Raw genomic sequence first — 22207 nt, 5'->3', positions numbered from 1 at the left:
GGTTTCGTCATGTTGGCCAGACTGGTCTCAAACTCCTGACCTCTGGTGATCTGCCCGCCTCGGCTTCCCAAAGTGCTGGGATTACAGGTATGAGTCACCATGCCTGGCTTACCCTACTTTTACTGATAACTAAATTAAAGTTCAGAGAGATGTCCTTTTTCAAAATCACATGGCTAGTAAGTCATCATCCATGTTAACTCCAAAACCCTTACAAAGTTCAAAATACCCACAACCCAAGCCAAGATGATAGCCTTTCCTCTAGACTTTTTAAGACGGTGGTTTGCAAACGGTTTTTTTTTTTTTTTAAACTATAGGAAGAAGTTTCCTTTAAATAAAATGTGACTGAAATCCATGAACGAACAGGTACATATTTAAGGCATAAGATGTCCTCCTTCAGAACTGCCCTTGGCTACTAGCTACTAGGGCAAGGCAACATGTGCTACTGAGTGTTTTTTAACACGTTTAATTCAACTTAAGCAAACAGTCCATCTGCAGCTGCACCTTCTCACTTTTCTCCATGCTTAGACACTGATCAGCTCCTTTGAAAGGTGCAAAAATGGGCAGCAATGGTTTACCACTGCATAGTTCTAGCACTGCAGCATTCCTGGCCAAAGGAACAGCAAAAGAAAAGAAATGGAGGTTGGATGGGAAAAAATATTTTGTGAAAGGTATTCCTATGTTTAATGCAAAATTAAGTGGAAAAATAATATAATTAGATTACAAATATGCCTAAGAACAGATGAATGTCTTAAGAAGGTTTGCCAGAGTTTACTTTTAGTTTTAAAAAATAAGGTGACCTGAATGAAAACATATGTGTAGTCAGTACATTAAAATGGCATATAATGTAACTGTTGATTTCAGAGTATCTAGGAGGCCTGAGACAGCAGACAGATTTTGTCACTTGTTCAAATCCTCCCAGCTGAATCTATGTTGTGTTTGGCCACATGCCAAAAACATGGGGAAGAGGTTCACCCTTGCAAAGAACTTTCATGGCCATTAACTGTATGGCAAAGGAGTTGGCCAGGGTCAATGTCTGGGCTGTGAGAGGAGCACTGCCTGGGAGCAAGCGCACTGCATCAGATACACTCTGCTGGTTCCTAGGTCATACCCTGGCACCCAGTGTGCTGCTGGTGGGCTAAAGTGACCACACTACAGGTGAGCAGATGCTGTTGGATGGCTGATTCACTTCCCAAGCCCTCCTTTCCCTAGCTGCCTTCCAGCTAGAGGTGGCCTGTGATCCAGTTCTGGCCAGGGAGATGTAAGCAGATTTCAGGCGGCCAGGTGGGACTTCTGAGAAAACTTTTGCCTTCCTGCTGAAAATGGTGACTCTCAGCTAACAGATCTCTTAATCCTTGATCATTCCTCTAATTCCTGCCAAGGCCACAACCACAATGCCTGAAGGTCCAGCTCTCACCGTAAGACCATCTGTCAAGTAGGAGGTAGCACAGAGAGGAAAGAGCTTGAGTCCCTGGCAACATCTGTTGCAGGGAGCCGAAGGCCCATGGGACGTGACCAACTCAGCATCCCACTGGAGGCTATATGATCAAACAGCAAACCGTTTATCACGAATGCAGGATATGAGCAAACTCACGACTGCCCCTGCTGACTGCTCCTGCTGACAGAAGGTTTGGCAGAGGCAATCACTACCTGGAGCCGAGGTTAGCTACAGCGACATCTACAGCCTGTTGTTTGAGGAATGCAGTCTTGCAAGCCTACTCTAGACTGAGCAGCTGACCACTTCTTCCACCCCCATTCTCACTATCTGTTTTGACTAATAAATACGGAGGGCTGTGTAAAGCTCAGGGCCCTTGTCCACTAGAGCCAAGGTGCCCCCGACCCCTTTTTCCAAATATAAACTTTTGTCTCTTGTCTTTTATTCCTGCGTTTGCCCCTTGTTCAGTGCCCCTAGGTCCATGCGGGTTACATAGTGGCGCCCCGAACAGCCACAGAATTGGGTACACTACAATCTGTGAGCAAGTCAGCCCTGGACCACCCACCTCTAGACACCTTGTCAACTGAACCACATAAATCCATAATTATTTAAATCACCATATTTAGCTTTTTGTTACTTTCAGTCAAATATATTCCTTTTTTTTTTTTTTTTTTTTTTTTTTGAGACAGAGTCTCGCTCTGTCGCCCAGGCTGGAGCGCAGTGGCCAGATCTCAGCTCACTGCAAGCTCCGCCTCCCGGGTTCACGCCGTTCTCCTGCCTCAGCCTCCCTAGTAGCTGGGACTACAGGCGCCGCCACCTCGCCCGGCTAGTTTTTTGTATTTTAAAGTAGAGACGGGGTTTCACCGTGTTAGCCAGGCTGGTCTCGATCTCCTGACCTCGTGATCCGCCCGCCTCGGCCTCCCAAAGTGCTGGGATTACAGGCGTGAGCCACCGCGCCCGGCCCAGTCAAATATATTCCTAATTGTGGCAACAGACTCTCCCGTGCCTGAGATTTCTTCTGCCTTAAAGTATATGGTTTTCTGGAAAAAATGGAATTTTCTCCTAGAAATCACTCCCCCCTACACACACTCAAAATTGCCTTACCAGAAAAACATAACTGCCACATACCTCTTATGGTCCCAGAACAGATTATAGAAATGTATTGAGGACTCTGATGTCTTTTCAAAAAAAAGAGTATGAACACATGTAAGGCGTAAGAACACAAAAGCCTCAAGGTAATAAATAACATTTTTCAGTGGCACGCTACCTTAGAAATGTTGCTTGAATGACTCATGGAATGTCCCAAAGTCTTCTCATTCTGCAAGAAAATCAAACAGGTTTTAATTATCAATCTTTGATTAAAATATGCAAAGAACAAGTAATTGATCATAACAACCCTACTGACAAATCATTCCCTGAACTAGAATTTGCAAAGCACAACCTACTATATACTAGATGTATGTAGCCAGGCAGTAAATATTGCACATTTGGGCAAAATGAATTAAACAATAGTCCCTGTCCTAAAGGATTTAACTTTTTATTTAAAAGATTTAATTTTTTTATTATCAGGAAAAAATAAGAGTTTAGAATTCGCTGTTAAAATAAGATAGTATTGTCTTAAGTCACACTTCATGTGGAGGTTCAGATGGTGATAAGTGTCTTAAGACACATTTCAAGTGGAGAGGCTGCATGCTCAGTTGTATGTGACACAGTCGAGGAGCCACTGTGAAAGAGCAAAGAAAGTGGGACGGCTGACCAGCCCTGGGGTGTCTGGCTAACAAAGTGCTGAATACTCAACAGGGACATCACACAGCTCACATCTCCTTCAACTCAGTTCCTCCTCCTGGAGCAGGGAAATCTGGGAGCCACGCTAGCCTCCTTCCTCTCATGCCCCTCCACATTCAGTCACATAGTCTTGTATCAAATTCTTCCTCCTCTCAATCACAACTCATTTTCATTTTTATTGTCAATGCTTTAGTTTAGATTCTCTTCATTTCTCAGCTAGAATTCTTGAAGAATAACGTCCCACCTGGCCTTTTTACCTTTAGGTTGACCTCCCTGATACACAACTATCATAGGCTACACTGTGTATTCCCCTCCCTTCTGTGAAAATTTAGATGTTGATGTCCTAAAATTGTTCCTCAGAACATAATTATTTGGAATAGGGCCTTTAAAGATGTAATTAAGTTTATATGACGTCAATAGTAGTCCCAGCTACTCAGGAGGTGACTCTAATCCTAGTGGACTCTAATCCAATAGGACTGGTGTCCTTGTAAGAAGAGGAGATTATGACACAGACACACACAGATAAAAGACAATGTGAACACAGAGGGAGAAGATGGCCATCTACAAGCCAAGGAGAAACCAGCCCTGCTGCCACCTTGATCTTGGACTTCCAGCCTCCAGACTATAAGAAAATAAATTTTGTTGCTTAAGCCACCTTCTGTATGGCACTTTGTTATGGCAACCCTCAAACAACTATGATCATCTTCCATCCTACAACTTAAAAAAAAAAAAAGTGAACATTCTAAACATAAATCTGATTTTTAAAAATAAAGCCATTTTCCTGCATCTATTCATTCTTGCTCTAAACCCAAATAAGTAACAAAAACTACTGCCTAAAGAAGAGAAGATCTTACTTGTATTTCCTTGCTCTATTCCCTAGGCTGGGAGTGCAGTGGCATGATCATGGTTCACTGCAGCCTTGACCTCTTAGGCTCAAGTGATCCTCCTTCCTCAGCCTCCCGAGGAACTGGGACTATCAAATATTTTTTAGTATTTTAGTATCCTGCCTGACTAAATATTTTGTGTAGAGACAGGGATCACTCTGTCGCCCAGGCTAGAGTGTAGTGGCACAATCACAATCATGGCTCACCGAAGCCTCAACCTCCTGGGCTCAAGTGATCCTCCCGCCTCAGCCTCCTGAATAGCTAGGACTACAGGTATGTGCCACCACGTCTAAGTATGTTTTGTAGAGACAGGGTCTCGCTATGCTGCCCAGGCTGGTCTTGAACTCCTGGCCTCAAGTAATTCTCCCATCTGAGCTTCTCAAAGGACTGGAATTATAGGCATGAGCCACCATACTTGACCTGTTTCTTCATCTTAAGGCAGTCAATTAGTAAATCATAAAGTATGCTCAAATTGTTGTTGGGAGAATGTCACCAAAGAATGCTTCTAAAAGACCAAGTTTCACTCTGGGAGGCTGAGGCGGGCAGACTGCCCGAGGTCAGGAGTTCGAGACCAGCCTGGCCAACATGGTGAAACCCCGTCTCTACTAAAAATACAAAAATTAGCGAGACATGGTGGCGCGCACCTATAATCCCAGCTACTCAGGAGGCTGAGGCAGGAGAATCACCTGAAACTGGGAGGCGGAGGTTGCAGTGAGCTGAGATAGCGCCACTGTACTGCACTCCAGCCTGGGCGACAGAGCAAGACTCCTTCTCAAAAAAAAAAAAAAAAAAAAAAAAGGACCAAGTTTAACTAACAATTTAATTCAATCATGTTATTCACACATTCATTCACTGGGAATGAAAGCCCCCTGTCCAGAGAACAAGTAATCTGAGTTTCATTCATTAGTCAAGAATGTACTTATAGGTAAACACAGGGCACCGCTGTGAGTCTCAATTTTAAGGCCAAGCTACTGGTGACTTACTATTAACTTTTAGTGCAGTCTACTAAGTTAAAACAAAGATACCACAGGCCTTGGATTATCTATACAGAAAGCCAATTATAACCACTGCCACATTACTTACTATCTCACAAGGAATGGTTGGTTTGACACCATCTGGAAATCTACAGAGAAATACTAAGAGAAGCAATAAATCATATCCTCAGACCTTTCTGACATTAATTATTCAACAGAGAATGGATATTGGGGTGAGGGAGACCTACCTGCTAAGCTAACATTATAAATCCAGATTGAGAGCTAAAGCTGTTCCTTACCCTTTAAGAAATAAATTTGGTAATGCAAGCTCTTATTTTGTTTTCTTGTTAGAACAATTCATATTTTACATTGGTAAAACCAAACAAGTAACAAGCCCCAGAAAACACAGATGTTGTAAAGCCTGAAACCTGTCAATATTTGACAAAATCCACTACTTGGTAGGATCTCAACAGTTCAGTTCCAGCAGACTATCTTTTATTTTCCCCCAATAAACACTGCTTTTTTTTGTTTTTTGAGACAGAGTCTCACTCTGTTGCCCAGGCTGGAGTACAGTGATGCCATATCGGCTCACTGCATGCTCCGCCTCCCGGGTTCACGCCGTTCTCCTGCCTCAGCCTCCCAAGTAGCTGGGACTACAGGCACCCGCAACCACGCCCAGCTAATTTTTTGTATTGTTAGTAGAGACGGGGTTTCACCGTGTTAGCCAGGATGGTCTCGATCTCCTGACCTCGTGATCTGCCCGCCTTGGCCTCCCAAAGTGCTGGGATTACAGGCGTGAGCCACTGCACCCAGCCTAAACACTGCTCTTTAAATGTCCATTTATTTGGACTTAAAATATATAGTTCAAGACAACAGAGATATTTTCCAGAAAGCAAATCCCAAGACTCATTCAAATCAGTCCCTCTTTCCACACTTATTTACTATGCAACTACTATGTGCAAACAAACTGTGTCAGGCACAGAATATGGACAAAAATCTCACTCCTAACCATGGGCCAATGATAATATTGAGAATCCCTTATGTGAAATGCTTGGAACCAGAAGTGTTTCATATTTCTGAGTTTTTTGGACTTTGGAATATTTGCATTATACTTACTGGTGGAGCATCCCAAATCTGAGAATTCAAAATCTGAAAGGTGACAATGAGCATTTACTTTGAGTGTCATGCTGGCATTCCAAAGTTTCAGATTTTGAAGCATGCTGGATTTCGAGTTTTTGGATTAGGGACGCTCAACATGTATTACCACTGAACTCCTCTGAAAAAGTGTTTTGGTGAGAAACGTCCAAACTAGGGAAGAGCTTAAGAACGACATAAAAGAAGCACATACAAGTATGACCCCACTCTGCCCTATAGTCAGAATGGTATCTTGCTTCTGAATGAGAAGTAAAGTTTGCCAAGCAACGATGTAAAGAAGTGGAATTAGACATACCAAGGAGAAAAAAGTTCCAGTTCAAGCCCAAACTAAGCTTTAATGCCCAAGTAATAAAAACCTTGGCAAATTATTTACAGCTCTTTAACACATTCAGTCACTGCTTACTGGATACCACCATCTTGTGACCCCAGGAGAGATGGAAGCCTCGCTGCATCTTCCTTCCTTCCTCAGAAAAGGTACTAGGAGATGCCACACACTTCCCTGGCTTTCATCTCCACATCCCTCTGGTGGGCTCTTTACATCTACATTAAACGTAAGAGCTCCTCAGAACACAGCCCCATGCCCTCTAGATTTCATCTGTTTTCTCCTTAGCCAGTGCTTCTCCAACTCTGGACACTTAATCATTTAGGGATCTTGCTAAAATGTAGATTGTGGTTTGTTAGATCTAGGGTGGATTGAGATTTCTGCATTTCCAAAAAGCTCCCAGGTGACTCCCATGCTGCTGTTCCCAGACCACAGTTTGGGGTGCAAGTTTTCATTCCAAATCCTGAACCAGAAAAATCAATAAAGGCTATGAGTTTCGTTTGTTTGTTTTTAAGACAAGGTTTTTCCATGTTGTCCAGGCTGGAGGGCAGTGGCTATTCATGGGTACCATCATGTCATGCTACAGTCTCTAATTCCTGGGCTCAAGTGATCCTCCCACCTCAACCTACCAAGTAGCTGAGACTACAGGCATACTACTGCATCCAAATTATGACTCATGTTTTAAAAAGCAAATCATGACTATTTTAAAAGTAAATTCCTACGTAAAAGATGGCTATGAGCCCACAATAGAGTTAGTAGAAATAAATCAATCAGGAAACACAGCGATACAGATTGGGAAAGACTGAGTCTGAGAGTGTGAGAAAACAAAGTTTTCTTAATGTAAGAAGCTACCAAATCACAAAGAGAAGCTATGCTGAAGAATAAGGCACACTTTACAATTTAATCAGTGCTGTCAATGATGCTTTGCAAGTCCACATGCGGCTCCAACAGAATGTACTTGTGGATAGAGTCAAGGCATAAAACTCACATAAACCAAATACACCCTGGAAAGCAGAAACCAATAATTATCAAGAAGACAATGAGGTGAGATGCCTAAGCAACTTTTTCGGATTCTGTATGAAAGAGTCAAACAATACGACTTCATCATGTGGGGTTTTCCTGAAACTCTGACCAGGACTGGTCCTTAAAAAACAAACAAAATATGTGGGCAATGAACACTGCTAACTGCATACTCAATACCCATTTCCCTTTGTCCCCACCAAAAGAACCCTGACTTTGTCCTGAGCAGCAACAAACCCAGTTAAAAGTTCTCACTTTCCCACACTACTTTGCAGTTAAGGAAAAATATTAAATATATAAAAAGTTCTTTTGAAAGAAATTAACTAAAGATTTCCTGGGAAAACATTTTGCTTTCCTGATATTGCCATTGCCCATTTCTCTGGAATTCCTCCTCCCTCAACCAGCCTGGAAAATAGACATTATACCAGGAAGTAAAGCAATTCACTTTGGGACTATGAAGAAGTTACTAGAAGTCTGAAATCTTTTCGTCTCAGGTCCCCTTTATCCTGTAAAAAATGATTAAGGGCCAGGCATGGTGACTTACACCTGTAATCACAGCACTTGGGAGGCCGAGGTGGGAGGACCACCTGAGTTCAGGAGTTCGAGACCAGCCTGGCCAACATGGTGAAACACCATCTCTACTAGAAATACAAAAATTAGCTGGGTGTGGTGGCGTATGCCTGTAATGCCAGCAACTTGGGAGGCTGAGGCAGGAGAATCACTTGAACCTGAAAGGCGGAGGCTGCAGTGAGCCAAGATCACGCCACTGCACTCCAACCTGGGCAACAAGAGCAAAACTCCATCTCAAAAAAAAAAAAAAAAAAAAAAAAAAAGATTAAGGACTCCCAAAACCTTTGGATTATGTAAGGTTCTATCTATGGATATTTGCCATATTAGAAATTAAAATTAACAGTGTAAAAAATATATCTCTTAATTCATTTAGCATTAGCAATAAACCCGGTAAATATAAGTAACATTTCAATGAAGTTAACTATTTTCTCAAAAAAACAAAAATTAGTGAGCAGAGTGGTACTCTTGTACATTTCTGTAAATCTCATTGTTTAATAGAAGACAGCTAGATTCCTGCATCTGTTTTTGTGTTAAATCTCTTCTGATCTGTTGCTTTTGTGAAGACCCATTCAAAACTCAGAGTTGATATAATCATGATTTGAAGCTGAAGACATCTGATATTCAATGAATGCAGGAAGAAGCCTTCTCCATACTTCCCTTATATGATTAAAAGCAGAAACTGTGACAAATGAGGCTGCCACAAATTCCCTCTTCAAGGGTTTACTCCCAGGAAGGAGATCGAGAGTAAACCTACCATAATTCCCCTGTCCAGGAGGACCTTTATGGCCATGAAGAAGAAGAAAAGACACTCCCATCTGCACAAACATTATCACAAGCTTTCTTATCTCTTAATTTGTTAGGAAGGGAGGGGAGGGGAGGAGAGGGGAGGCAGGCAGGAAGGTGGGGAGGGGAGGACGGGAGGGGAGGGCTGAGAAAGAAAAGGAAAAAAAAAGAGAAAAGAGAAAAAAACAAAAGAGAAGAATGTGGAGAGGAGAGGAGAGGAGAAAGGAAAGGAAAAAAAAGAGAAAAGAGAAAAAAACAAAAGAGAAGAAAGGAGAGGAGAGGGGAGAGAGAAGAGAGGAGAGGTGAGGGGAGAAAAGAAAAACCAAAAGCAGCAGGAAACAAATAACACATCACATTCTCCATAGTACATGGGAACCACAAAAAGATTAACAGCTGACTTATCCTCAGAAACAGGGAGGCCAGAGACAGCGGAAGGACATAAAAAACTGAAAGAAAGGCTGGGCGCGGTGGCTCACGCCTGTAATCCCAGCACTTCGGGAGGCTGAGGCGGTGGATCACGAGGTCAGATCGAGACCATCCTGGCTAACACGGTGAAACCCTATCTCTACTAAAAATACAAAAAAAATTTAGCTGGGTGTGGTGGTGTGTGCCTGTAGTCCCAGCTACTCGGGAGGCTGAGGCAGGAGAATGGCTTGAACCCGGGAGGCAGGGCTTGCAGTGAGCCGAGATCGCGCCACTGCACTCCTGCCTGGGCGACAAAGCGAGACTCCGTCTCAAAAAAAAAAAAAAAAAAAAGAACTGAAAGAAAAAAAAAGTGAACCAGGATAATTATATTCAGCAAAACTATCTTCAAAAATGAAGATGAAAAATGCATTCATAAACAGAAACTCAGAGAATTCATTGCAAGTGGATACACCTGAAAAGAAATACTAAAGGAAGTTTTTTGAGTTGAAAGCATGTACTGCCAAACAGTAGTCAAAAGTAACTGTGTAACTACAAAAGACAAAATAAATGCATATATATATATATATTCCTTTCTTAAATAATTTAAAAAGCAATTATATAAAAACTATGTATATAACTGTATTGTTAAACCTATAACATAAAGAAATGTAACGTATTTAAAAATAAGAGATAGGTGGGTACAAAGCTGTCATCATTATACTAATATCAGACAAAACAGAATTCAGAAAATTTTACCAGAGATAAAGAGGGACTTTTACTAGGAAAGCTTGGCATAAGGAAACGACATCACATAGAACCTCAAATACACTGAAACAAATGAAGATAATAAGGAGTGCTAAGTTTAAAATAACAAACTGTATAAACATATAACACTCTCCTTTCCTTTATGTCTTTGAAAGACAGTTATATAAATAACTGCTACAATGTACTGTTGGGTTTGTAACATATAAAGATATGTATAAACAATTATTAGCAAAGAAACAGAGGTACATAGGAGGAATCATTTTATGTCTTACAGGAATTAAATCAATATGAATCTGAAGAGTCTGTTAGAAAAATACATATATATTGTAAACCCTCAAACAATCATTAAGAAAATAATTTTTAAATAGCATTAGAAATAATTTTTTAAAAATCATTTAAGGAATTAAAATATTACAATACAAAATAATGCAAAAGAAAGCAATAAAGGAAAAAGGAACAAAAATGGCAAGACACATAGAAAACAAAAAGTAAAATGGCAAACAAATCAAACCATATCAATAATAGCATGAACTGCAAATGGATTAACCAATCAACAGGAAGGTTGTCAGGATGTACAAGAACACAAAATCCAGTTGTATTCTAAGTTCAGGAGACACAATTGAGACTCAAAATTATAAGCAGGATTACAGTAAAAGCAGCAGAAAAGCACATAGCACAAAAACCACCACCATAAAAAGGGGCAGTCATTATATTAATATCAGATAAAAAAGACTTAGGAAAATTTTACGAGAGCTAAAGAGGGACTTTTACTATGATAAGGTCAACCATCATGAAGGTATAATATTTATAAATATATAAGCACCTAACATGAAAACCACAAAGCAAGAACTGACAGAGTTGAGTGAAAAACAGATGAATACTTGCAGACTTCAAAATACTGCTTTCAACAATGAACAGCCAAGCTATGTAAAAGACTTGAACAGCACTAAACCAACTTGACCTAACAGACATCCATAGAATACAAAACCCAACAACAGAATATACATTCTTCTCAAGTGCACATGGAACAGTCTCCACGACAGACTATACAGTAGTCCACAAAACAAACATCAGTAAATGTAACAGGACTCAAATCATATAAAATATGATTCTGGCTACAACAGAGTTAAACTTTAGAGTTAAATGTTATTGTTTATCAACAACAGAGAGAAATTACCAAATTCACAAATGTGGAAATCAAACAATGAAATCTGAAATAACTGGTAGGTCAAAAAAGAACTCACCAAAACAAAACTAGGAAATTTATTTGAGATTAATAAAAATGAAGTCACAAAATACCACACTTACACAATGCAACTAAAATAGTGCTTAGGGGGATATTTACAGCTGTAAATGACAAGGTTAAAGAAAGGTACAGAGAAAATGCAGTCATATGTAAGTCAGAAAGAAAGGCCTACCAGAAACCAAATTTTCTGGCAACATGATTTTGGACTTCTTGTCTCCAAAAATGTGAGAAATTAAATTTCTGTTATTTAAGCCACCCAGCCTGTGGTATTTTGTTACAGCAGCCTGAACAGACTAATACAAACATCTACTAAAAAACTACAGGTAACATTATACCTAATGGTGAAAGATTGAATGCTTACTCCCTAAATTATAACAACAATTATATCTGCTTTCACCATTTCTTTTTAAAATTTTAATTGTGGCAAAATACACATAATGTAAATACACCATCATATCAAGTATGCATAATACAAAATTCACCATCTTAACCATTTTAAGTGTACAGTTCAGTACTAAGTATATTCACATTGTTGCACAATCTACAGAACTTTTTCATCTTTCAAAAACTGAAACTCTATACTCATTAAACAATTCCCTATATCTTCCTACCCCCAAAATATTTTTAAAAATTTTTACTTTCTGTTTCTATGATTCTGACTACTCTAGATAATTTTTGTATTTTTAGTAGAGATGGCATTTCACCATGTTGGCCAGGCTGGTCTCAAACTCTTGACCTCAGGCGATCCTCCCTCCTCGGCCTCCCAAAGTGCTAGGACAACTGGCGTGAGCCACTGTGCCTGGCCAGAATCCATTTCTTTTTAAGACAAATATGAAACTATATGCAATAAATGTACCATATTTTAATTATTCATTCATCCTTTGATGGACACTTGTATTGCTTCCACCCTTTGGCACTGTAAATAATGTGGCTATGAACACAGGTATACAAATATCTCTTTGAGACCTGGCTTTCAATTCTTCTGGGTATATACCCAGAAGTGGAACTGCTGGGTCATACAGTAATAATTATCTTTTACTTTTTGAGGAACTCCCATACTGTTTTCCATTGTGGTTGCACTATTTTACATTCCTATGAGCAGTACACAATCAGGTTCCACTTTGTTCAGATCCTCAACACATTTTTAAAATATATATAACAGCCATCCTTGATGGTTGTAAAGTGATATCTCACTGTGGTTTTGATGTGTATTTCCCTAATTATCAGTGATGTTGACCATCTTTTCATATGCCTACCAGTCATCTGTATATTTTCTTTGGAAAAGTGTCTATTCAAGCATTTTAGAATCAGATTATTTGTTGTTGTTGAGAGGTAGAAGTTCTTTATATATTCTAGATATTATCCCTTTATCAGACACATGATTTGTAAATATCGTCTCCCATTCCCTAAGTGGCCTTTCCACCCTGTCTACTGTATCCTTTGATGCCCAAAAGTTTTAAATTTTGATGTAGTCTAATTTCTCTATTTTCACTTCTGTTGCCTTTGCAAGTGTCCTATCCAAGAAATTTTTGCCAAATCCAACGTCAAGAAGCTTCTTTCCCTATGTTTTAAGAATTTTATAGTTTTAAGTCTTAGATCCATTTTGAGTTCATCTTTCTACATGGTGTAAAGTAAGGGTCCAATTGTATTCTTTTGCATCTTAATATCCAGACCCCTGCCATCCCCCACCAATATTATTTGTTGAAAAGATTGCCCTTTCCTCACTGACTAGTCTTGGCGCCATTGTGGGAAATCATTTGGTCAAATATGTGAGGCTTTATTTCTGGGGCTCTCTATTCTATTCCATTGGTTTCTATGTCTATCTTATGCCAGTACCACACTAACTTGTTTACTGTAGCTTTGTAGTAAGTTTTGAAGTCAGGAAGCATCAAACCATCACTTTGTTCTTTTTGTTCAAGATTGTTTTGGCTATTCAGGATCCCTTGTGATTCCATATAAATTAATAGGACAGATTTTTCTATTTCCGTAAAACAAAATTCACTGAGATTTTGATAAGGATTATACTGAATATACAGATTGATTTGGGCAGTACTGTCATTTTAACAATATTAAGTTTTTCAATAAACACAGGATGTCTTCCCATTTATTTTATGTCTTCTTTAATTTCTTTCATCAATATATTGTAGTTTTCTGTGTATAAGTCTTTACCACTTTGGTTAAGTTTATTCCTAAATATTTTATGCATTTTGATGCCGTTGTAAATAGGACTGTTTTCTCAATATCCTTTTTGGATTGCTCATTATTAGTACATAGAAACACAGCTGATTCGTGTGTGTGTTGATTTTATAACTTGAAACTTTGCTGAATTCATTTAGTCTGGTTTTTTGTTTTGCATGGAATCTTTAGGGTTTTCTATACAAAAAATTGTGTCATAGGTAAAGAGAGATAATTTCACTTCCTTCCAATTTTGATGCTTTTTACCTCTTTTCCTTGCCTAATTGCTCTGGCTAGGATTTCCAGTAATGTGTTGAACAGCTGTGGCAAAACCAGGCAACCTTATCTTGATCCTGATCTTAGAGGAAAATTTTTTAGATTTTTGCCAATGACTATAATGTCAGCTGCAGACTTTTCATATATGGCCTTTATTATGTTGAGGTAGTTTCCGTCTATTCCCAGTTCTTGAATGTTTTCTACTATTCTTATTCATCGCAGTGCCAAAAGTTCTAGCCACCACAATTAGGAAAATAAAGGAAATAAAAGGCATATATATCAGAATGAAAGACATAAAAATCTCTATCTACAAATGACATGAATGCTTATGTAGAAAATCATAAGGAATCAACAATAAGTAGCAACAACAAAGTCCTAGAATGAGTCCAGCAAAGTTAGAGGATACAAAATAGACACACGAAAATTAGCTGCATTGCTATATATATATATGTGTGTATATATACATATATGACACACACACACATAGTAATGAACAAAAGAACTCACAATTACTATTATACAGCCACTTTAAAAAACCTGAAGTATTTAGGTGCACATCAAGCAAAACATGAATCTGACTGCTGACACTGCAAAAAAAATTGATCAAAAATGACCTCAACATATAAAAAGACATACTGTTCCTGGAATGAAAAATTCAACATAATGAAAGCTGACAACTCTTCCCCAAACTGATAAACAGCTTAAACATAATTCCTATCAAAATTCTAGCAAGTTTTTTTTTTTCCAGATATAGACAGGTTATTCTAAGATTTATATGGATAGGCAAAGGAACTAGAATACTTAAAACAATTCTAAAGAATCCTAAAAGAATAAAAAACTGGGAGAAATCCATCCATCCAATTTCAAGAACTAATATATAGCCAGAGTAATCACTACTGTGTGGTACTAGTGAAGAACCAGACATAACCATATGGAACAGGATAGAGAATCCAGAAATCAACCCATACAATATGCCCAACTGATTCTTAAGAAAGCAATTCAATAGAGGAAAGAGCATTTTCAACAAATGATCCTGGAACAAAGCAATAAACTTTGACTTGAATCTCAAACTTATATAAAAATTAACTCAAAATAGTTAAGGGACTTAATGTATAATCTAAAATCATAAAACATTTTTAAAATAGGAGAAAATCTTCAGGATTTAAGGCTGGGCAAAGAGTTCTTACACTAGACACCCAAGCAGCATCCATTTAAGAAACTGACCAATTAAACTTCATCAAAATTAGAAATGTTTGCTCCATAAAAGACCCTGTTAAAAGGCTGAAAATAAAAGCTATAGCCTGGGAGAAAATATTTGCAAATGAATATCCAATTAAGGACTAGTATTTAGAATACAGAAAGAATTCTTAGACCTGAACACTTTAAAAAATCCAATTAGAAAATAGGCAAAAGATATAAGGGACATTTTAATGAATACGATACTCAGATGGCAAATCAGCACATGAGAAGATGTACAACATCATTGGCCATTAGATAAATGGAATTAAAAATCACAATGAGATATTCCTACACACCTATCAGAACGGCTAAATTTTTTTTTTAAATAATGACATCACCAAATGTTGATGAGGATACAGAGAAACTAGATCACTTATATACTGCTTGCAGGAAAACAAAATGACAGTTACCCTGGAAAAAATTTTGGAAGTTTCTTTAAACATTAAACATGAAATAGCTATTGCTCTCCTGAAGATTTACCTTGGAGAAATGAAAACACATGTTCACATAAAAACTTATAGGTGTCTATAGCAGCTTTGTTCAAACAAATGTCCTTCAACAGGTAAACGGTTAGAAAACTGTGGTCCATGCATGCCATGGAAAACTACTCCAGCAGTAAAAAGGAACAAACTATTGATATAAACACAAATCCGGAAGAAATCTCCAGAGAATTACACTTAATTTTAAAAGCCAATCCCAAATGGCTACAAATTATTTCAAACAATAAAGGAGAAAGTACGGTGCTGGCAAATATTTGAAGAAATACTTGTTAAAATTTTCCCAAGTTTGGAGAAGGACATAAACCTATGCATTCAAAAAACTGAATGAACTACAAGAAACCTGTGCCCAGGCATACCATAGTCAAATTAATGAAGACAAGAAGAAATCTGGAAAGTAGAGAGAGAAAAAGGATACATTACTTACAGAGGGAGAATGAGTCAAATGACTGTGTCTTGCTCATCAGGAAACCCTCAAGATCAGTAGTCAGAAGTAACATCATTTTTCAAATATTGACAAAAGAGAAGTGTTTACCCAAAATTAAATATGTGGTGAAAATATATTTCAGGAATGAAGGGAAATGAAGACAGTCACAGACAAACAGTAACAAGATTAGCAACCAACAGATCTGCTTAAAAGAAATTCATCACATGGAAGGAAAATGATACCAGAAAACAATGTGTAATATCAGCAATAAAGAAAGAGCAACAGAAAGGCTAAGCATTCAGACAAAAACAATTGACTATTCTTTTTCTCTTGATTCTTTACATTTGATGGCTGAAAGCAAATAATAATAATAATAATAATACATCCTATGAGGGGCTTTGAAAGTATGCAATGTAGAATGTAAGATAACTATAACAGAAAGGGGGAAAGTGAAAGTTGTGGTATATTTTCCATATTAGATTAAAGTTTCTACACTGCAATTGAAGTAGCAAAATATTGATTCTAAATAGACTCTGAGATGTATTTTGTAACTCATTTTTAAAAAAGCAAAGAGACAGTCAAACTCCAAATAGATAAACATAGCAATTAAGTGTACATAAACACTGCAATTACAAGACACAAATGTGGAGAACTGACTTTTTAAAAAACAACCAATTATATGTTATCTATAGGAAACTCACTTCATTGATATAGGTAGTATAAAATAAAGGAATGGGAAAATATATACCAAGCAAACACAAATAAAAATATCCAAAAGGTAGAAACAACTCAAACGTCCATCAACACATAAACGGAGAGACAAAATGTGGTATTATCCATACAATGGAATATCATTCAGTCATTAAAAGGATATAAGTACTGATACATATAATATGAATGAACCTTGAAAACACTATGCTATGTGAAAGAAGCCAGTAGCAAAAGATCATATATTTTATGATTCCATCTATATAAAACGTCCAAAATAGGCAAATCCACAAAGACAAAAAGTAAATTCGCAGTTGCCAAGGATTGCGTGGATGGGAAAATGGGGGAGTAACTGCTAATGGATAGAGGGTTTCGTTTCGGGGTGATGAAAATGTTCTGGACTAGCACAGTGGTGGCAGCTGTACAAACTTATGAATACACTAAAAATCTACTAATTGGGCACTTTAAAAGGGTGATTTAATGGTATGAAAGCTGTATCTCAACGTCTGAAAAATACTAAGATCTGGCCTGGCACAGTGGCTCACGCCTGTAATGCCAGCACTTTGGGAGGCCAAGGCGGGCAGATCACCTAAGGTTGGGAGTTCAAGACCAGCCTGACCAACATGTAGAAACCCCCTGTCTACTAAAAATACAAAATTAGGGGGCAATGTGGCACATGCCTGTAATCCAAGCTACTTGGGAGGCTGAGACAGGAGAATCGCTTGAACCCAGGAGGCAGAGGTTGCGGTGAGCCGAGATCGCACCATTGCACTCCAGCCTGGGCAACAAGAGCAAAACTCCGTCTCAAAAAAAAACTAAACTCCAAAAAATAACCTATGATATATAAAACACTGTGCTATACACCTTGAGTAAATAACTCCAGTGTGTTTTCTATATAAGCTAATCAATACAGGACACCAGCTATCTAATTACAAGCCATTAGCACAAAGCTAGCACTGGATATTGGAAATTCAAGTAAATGGACACTCAGAATCTAACAACAAAACACCATACAGTATGAATTTCATTCTTATACTGTAAACATGGTGAATAAATACAGCCAATTTTCTTTCTAGATGGCGTTTCCTAAATTTAAAGAGGATACTAATGGCTATAATCATAGTTAAGGATGTCAAGATTCATGTTCATGTATCTGGCATGTTTAAAAGAAAAATATGCCAATTTGGTGAAAATACTGTCACTTTTAGCACTTACTGTGTCCCTCTTCATCTTGAGTAGGGGCTTATACTGAGTGGCCAGAGATCACTAACAATTCTGACATTCTACAAAGGTGGCTCTACATTCTGCATTTCTACTTTTATAAGAGACATACATTTTGTTTCATTGCTTTTGAGCTGTTAATTATATATACAATTGAGCACTTACGCTTTCTTGCCTTTCATCAAGATCTCACTGTTCAAAAACTAAGACATATTATTAATACAGCTACTCCTGAAGAAGAAACAAAGATTGCCTACTTCACAGCCCAGGATCAAGACCTGCCTTGATGGCTCCCTCCATGGCTCAGTTTCTCCATATCACAAATCAGAGTTTCCAACACTATTCTCTCCCTTACCTTCCCCTGAAGAGCACTGAACTTCTCAGCATTGACTTTCAGTAGGATTGGGTCCCCAGTCCCAGTCCTAGGGGTAGACACTATACTAAAACAATCCCTGTGGCAAGAGACTGCCTGACTTCACTTATATCTATGAAGCCAATTTCACATATTATGGTGTGTTACTTCCAACTACCCAGTTGCTATCGCCAAATTCTGTTACAGTTAAGTTGCTATCCGTTTATTTGTTTTTAATCAATACCACAGGCTTGTAATTAATTGCCAGATGTGATCTAGTTTCTGTTTGAGCCAGAAAACTTCTGTTTCCCAGCAACATTCTACCCCTACTTTTTCCCACAGTGACTGCTTGAAGAACAGGATAACATTAATTGCTTCAGGCCAATTAGAGACATCTCCTAGAGCTGCAGGTGATTCTATCCTATTCAAACCACATGGCTGTGAAATTTGGGACCTCCAACAGATTATTTCCCAATGGGGATGTGGTTTTATGGTCTGGCCATTATATAAAAATCTCTAATCTTTGTGAATGGGTTAATGGGTGAGCAACTATAGTCTGGTTTGTTAGTTTTTTCTGTTTGTCTATTTGTTCTCACCACGAATCAATTAAGAATTCATGCTCACTGGGAAGAGAGCAGCTCTTTGACACGGACTGATGAGTTTTCTAATTCTGTATTTGCCATGGCCCCAGAGTTGAAATTTCAGAATTGAAGTCATAAACTCTTTCTGCATCTGCGTGTCTGTGTAATTCAGAAAGGCTGCTGTCTTTCATTGCATGAAGGTACAATAATTTTCTACCTCAGAATGGGATTAACAAATTAGATTATAAAATCTATTACATTATGAAATCTCTTAAAGTAATATATTCTGATTTACTCATAGAGGTAAACAAGGACATATATAAACAGAATATTCCTAAATTTCCCAGAAAATAAGGAAGTTGAAGATCTAACACTTTCAAGAAACCAATTATTGAGCTGTGTTAAGAAATCAAGTTCACATAAAAAAAGCAAATCTTTGGAAATGGGACCAGTTTAATATTTACAGTTTAATACAAACAGTTGTATCTTTACTGATTTATCAATATTAAGTATAAGCATAGATTTTTATTCTATTTGAGTATGTCATTCACAAACCTATACAGGTTTACTGATTGAATAAACTAGCATTACTTCTACTTAATGTTTAAGATTATGGAAAAGGCAAATTTGTGTTCAACCAAACAAAATCATTATTCTGATGACCTTGTATTTCAACAGTAATTATATCTTGCAATATATCAGCTTGAAGACAAATTTCCAAGATCTTTACGAAACTTAAAAACTTGAACTGGTATTAATTTGAATTAACTAATGAATATGCACTCAACACCAAGATCATTTCTAAGTAAGACTGAATGCTGAGACATTTACAACTAAGCATAAATTTAAGTTAATATTGTCACGTGCGTCCATGTGAAGAGACCACCAAACAGGCTTTGTGTGAGCAATAAAGCTTTTTAATCACCTGGGTGCAGATGGGCTGAGTCTAAAAAGAGAGCCAGCAAAGGGAGTTAGGCATGGGGCAGTTTTATAGGATTTGGGTAGGTAGTGGAAATTTTTCACTTCTTTTGTGATTCGTCAGTTGCTTCAGGCGATCTGGATGCATACGTGCAGGCCTGGGCTCAGAGATCTCACAAATACACTTGTTTCTTATTGTTATATGCTACAAAGAGGCTATGTCTTTGGCTTTTTTAATCAGTTAAATGTGTTCATGTTTGCCACTCTGAGACTTGTACACAATGAAAGTGTACACACACAGTTAAAGTTGTGTTAGCTCTGGATGTTAGCTCTGCCAGTTTGCTAAAACAGTGACATGCAACAGCTCACACTTATCCATTCCCTAGTTTTCTCTGTGTAATAGAAGTTACTTTGGCTAAAAGTTATCAATAACATGTGAATGAGACTACTAGAACAATGGTGGCAGGCAGGTACAACACTATGTGTAAGGTAGTACAATAGGTTTTGTTTATTAAGGGGAAAAAAAATAGTTTTGTCCTAAAACAAAAGGGTTGGTTGTTCCAGAATGAGAAAGAGGGTTGTCTCAGTCTGTTTGCATTACTATAAAGGAATACCTCAGGCTGAGTAATTTATAAAGAAAAGAGGATTATTTGGCTCATGGTTCTGCAGGCTATACAAGAAGAATGGTGCCAGGATCTGCCTCTGGAGAGACACTCAAAAAGCTTCCCATTCATGGTACAGGATGTACCTCTTGTTACCAGTGATCTTAAGGAAAACAGAGATTACAAGGTGAGAGGAAGGACGAAAGGTCAAGAGAGCAAGTAAGGAGGTGTCAGGCTCTTCTTAACAATCTGATCTCACAGCAACTAAGTGAGAATTCATGCATTACCCAGAGGGCATTAAGCCATTCATGAGGGATCCGCCTCTATGACCCAAACCCCTCTCAGCAGGCCCTACCTCCAACACTGGGGATAACATTTCAATATGAAATTTGGAGGGCACAAATATCGAAACTACATCAGCTGTGAAGGACAAAACTTAAATTGATAGAGAAAGTTGTAGAAGATTTGAGAAAAGATGATTTTAGTTGCCTTGGCCAAAATTAGCTCAGTTCTGATGGGCTAATTCCTAAGATTTTATAAAAGTGCTTGTAGTTCCTGTAGTATCAAATATTACACTGATACAAAACTGGAGTTTGGTTTTCTCAGTTGAAATTAGAAAATGTTCCACGGTGAAACCCAGTCTCTACTAAAAAATACAAAAAATAAAAATAAAAAATAAAACTAGCCAGGCAAGGTGGCGGGTGCCTGTAGTCCCAGCTACTCGGGAGGCTGAGGCAGGAGAATGGCGTAAACCTGGGAGGCAGAGCTTGCAGTGAGCTGAGATCAGGCCACTGCACTCCAGCCTGGGTGACACAGCAAGACTCCGTCTCAAAAAAAAAAAAAGAAAGAAATTAGAAAATTTTCTTCGATTATTGATCCGCCCTTAGTAAGAGATTGTAAGATATCTGCTGTCTACATAACAAAGATTCTGTGTTTTACCAAAATAGTTTTCGGTGCTTTTCACATTGATTGTACGATGTCCTTGATTAAATATTTCTCACTTATGAAAGAGTCAAATGCTTTATAATCATGTAACCTTCAGTTTATTTTCAAATATTTGGATGTCACTTTGAAATGAGTAGGCAAGTATTTCTCAGGCACCTGTGATCTGATTCCTAAGTGTTGAAATCTCCTGATAACTTTTCATTTATGTCTTTACAAATTCAAATCCTAAATGTAAAATAAAATAAATTTGAGATACTTTTGAGCCTAAAACTCTGAGATTTCTAAAAGGGCCCATGAAAGATGACAAAAATTTATTCTTTCACAGTTAAAAAAAAAAAAAAAAAAAGGTACTGGAAATAATTGTGTTTGTTATTATTGATGAAATTGCATGGGAGGAATTAGCAAATCAGAAGAGATTTGTCAATGCTTTCACTGTCATGATTAGTGTCTATTTATCAAAGCCCTGACACTCTGCACTGTAAAGCTGTTATCAGTCTTATGTTTTAAAATGTTAACTTGGTTACAACTTCACTTTTTAAACGTGAGTGCATCATCTTCTGGGCCAGGGGTTTTCAATTAGGGATTCACATAATTTACTACGGAGATGGAGTTTCATTAATATACAGAAGCTTAGGACCTACTCCAGACTTACTAGATCTTTTCACTTGATATTCTGGATACATTATTGGTACATAATATCTAGGATTATTGCTATATTTCAAGATTCATTTCTCTGTAAAGTTTATGCTCATCTGCTTTTATAAATCAGATATAACGTTTATTACATCCTTTATAAGTTCATTATTACATTTTAAATTGCCTAAAATTTTTTGATTGACTTTATTATCTTGTCTTGCATGTCGCAGAAACCAGATTTCCTTGTCAGTTACATTTTTCTCGAAATAAACTCTCATCAGATCCTTTA

At 37.9% G+C, this 22207-nt stretch overlaps 1 protein-coding gene across 5 annotated transcripts in view; it reads right to left on the bottom strand.

Annotated features, from left to right (window-relative positions):
* MARCHF8 (membrane associated ring-CH-type finger 8) overlaps nt 1-22207 on the bottom strand; it is a 144473-nt gene that overhangs the window by 38925 nt on the left and 83341 nt on the right. For all 5 annotated transcript variants that reach the window (XM_011749566.2, XM_071070029.1, XM_011749562.3 and 2 more), the window contains one exon: nt 2700-2750. In XM_011749566.2, coding sequence (XP_011747868.1) covers nt 2700-2750 — 51 coding nt within the window. The remainder of the gene's footprint in view (nt 1-2699; nt 2751-22207) is intronic.

The sequence above is a fragment of the Macaca nemestrina genome, chromosome 9, assembly GCF_043159975.1.
Source record: "Macaca nemestrina isolate mMacNem1 chromosome 9, mMacNem.hap1, whole genome shotgun sequence".
NCBI classification, from domain to species: Eukaryota; Metazoa; Chordata; class Mammalia; order Primates; family Cercopithecidae; genus Macaca; species Macaca nemestrina.
This window is presented reverse-complemented; position numbering and strand designations above follow the sequence as displayed.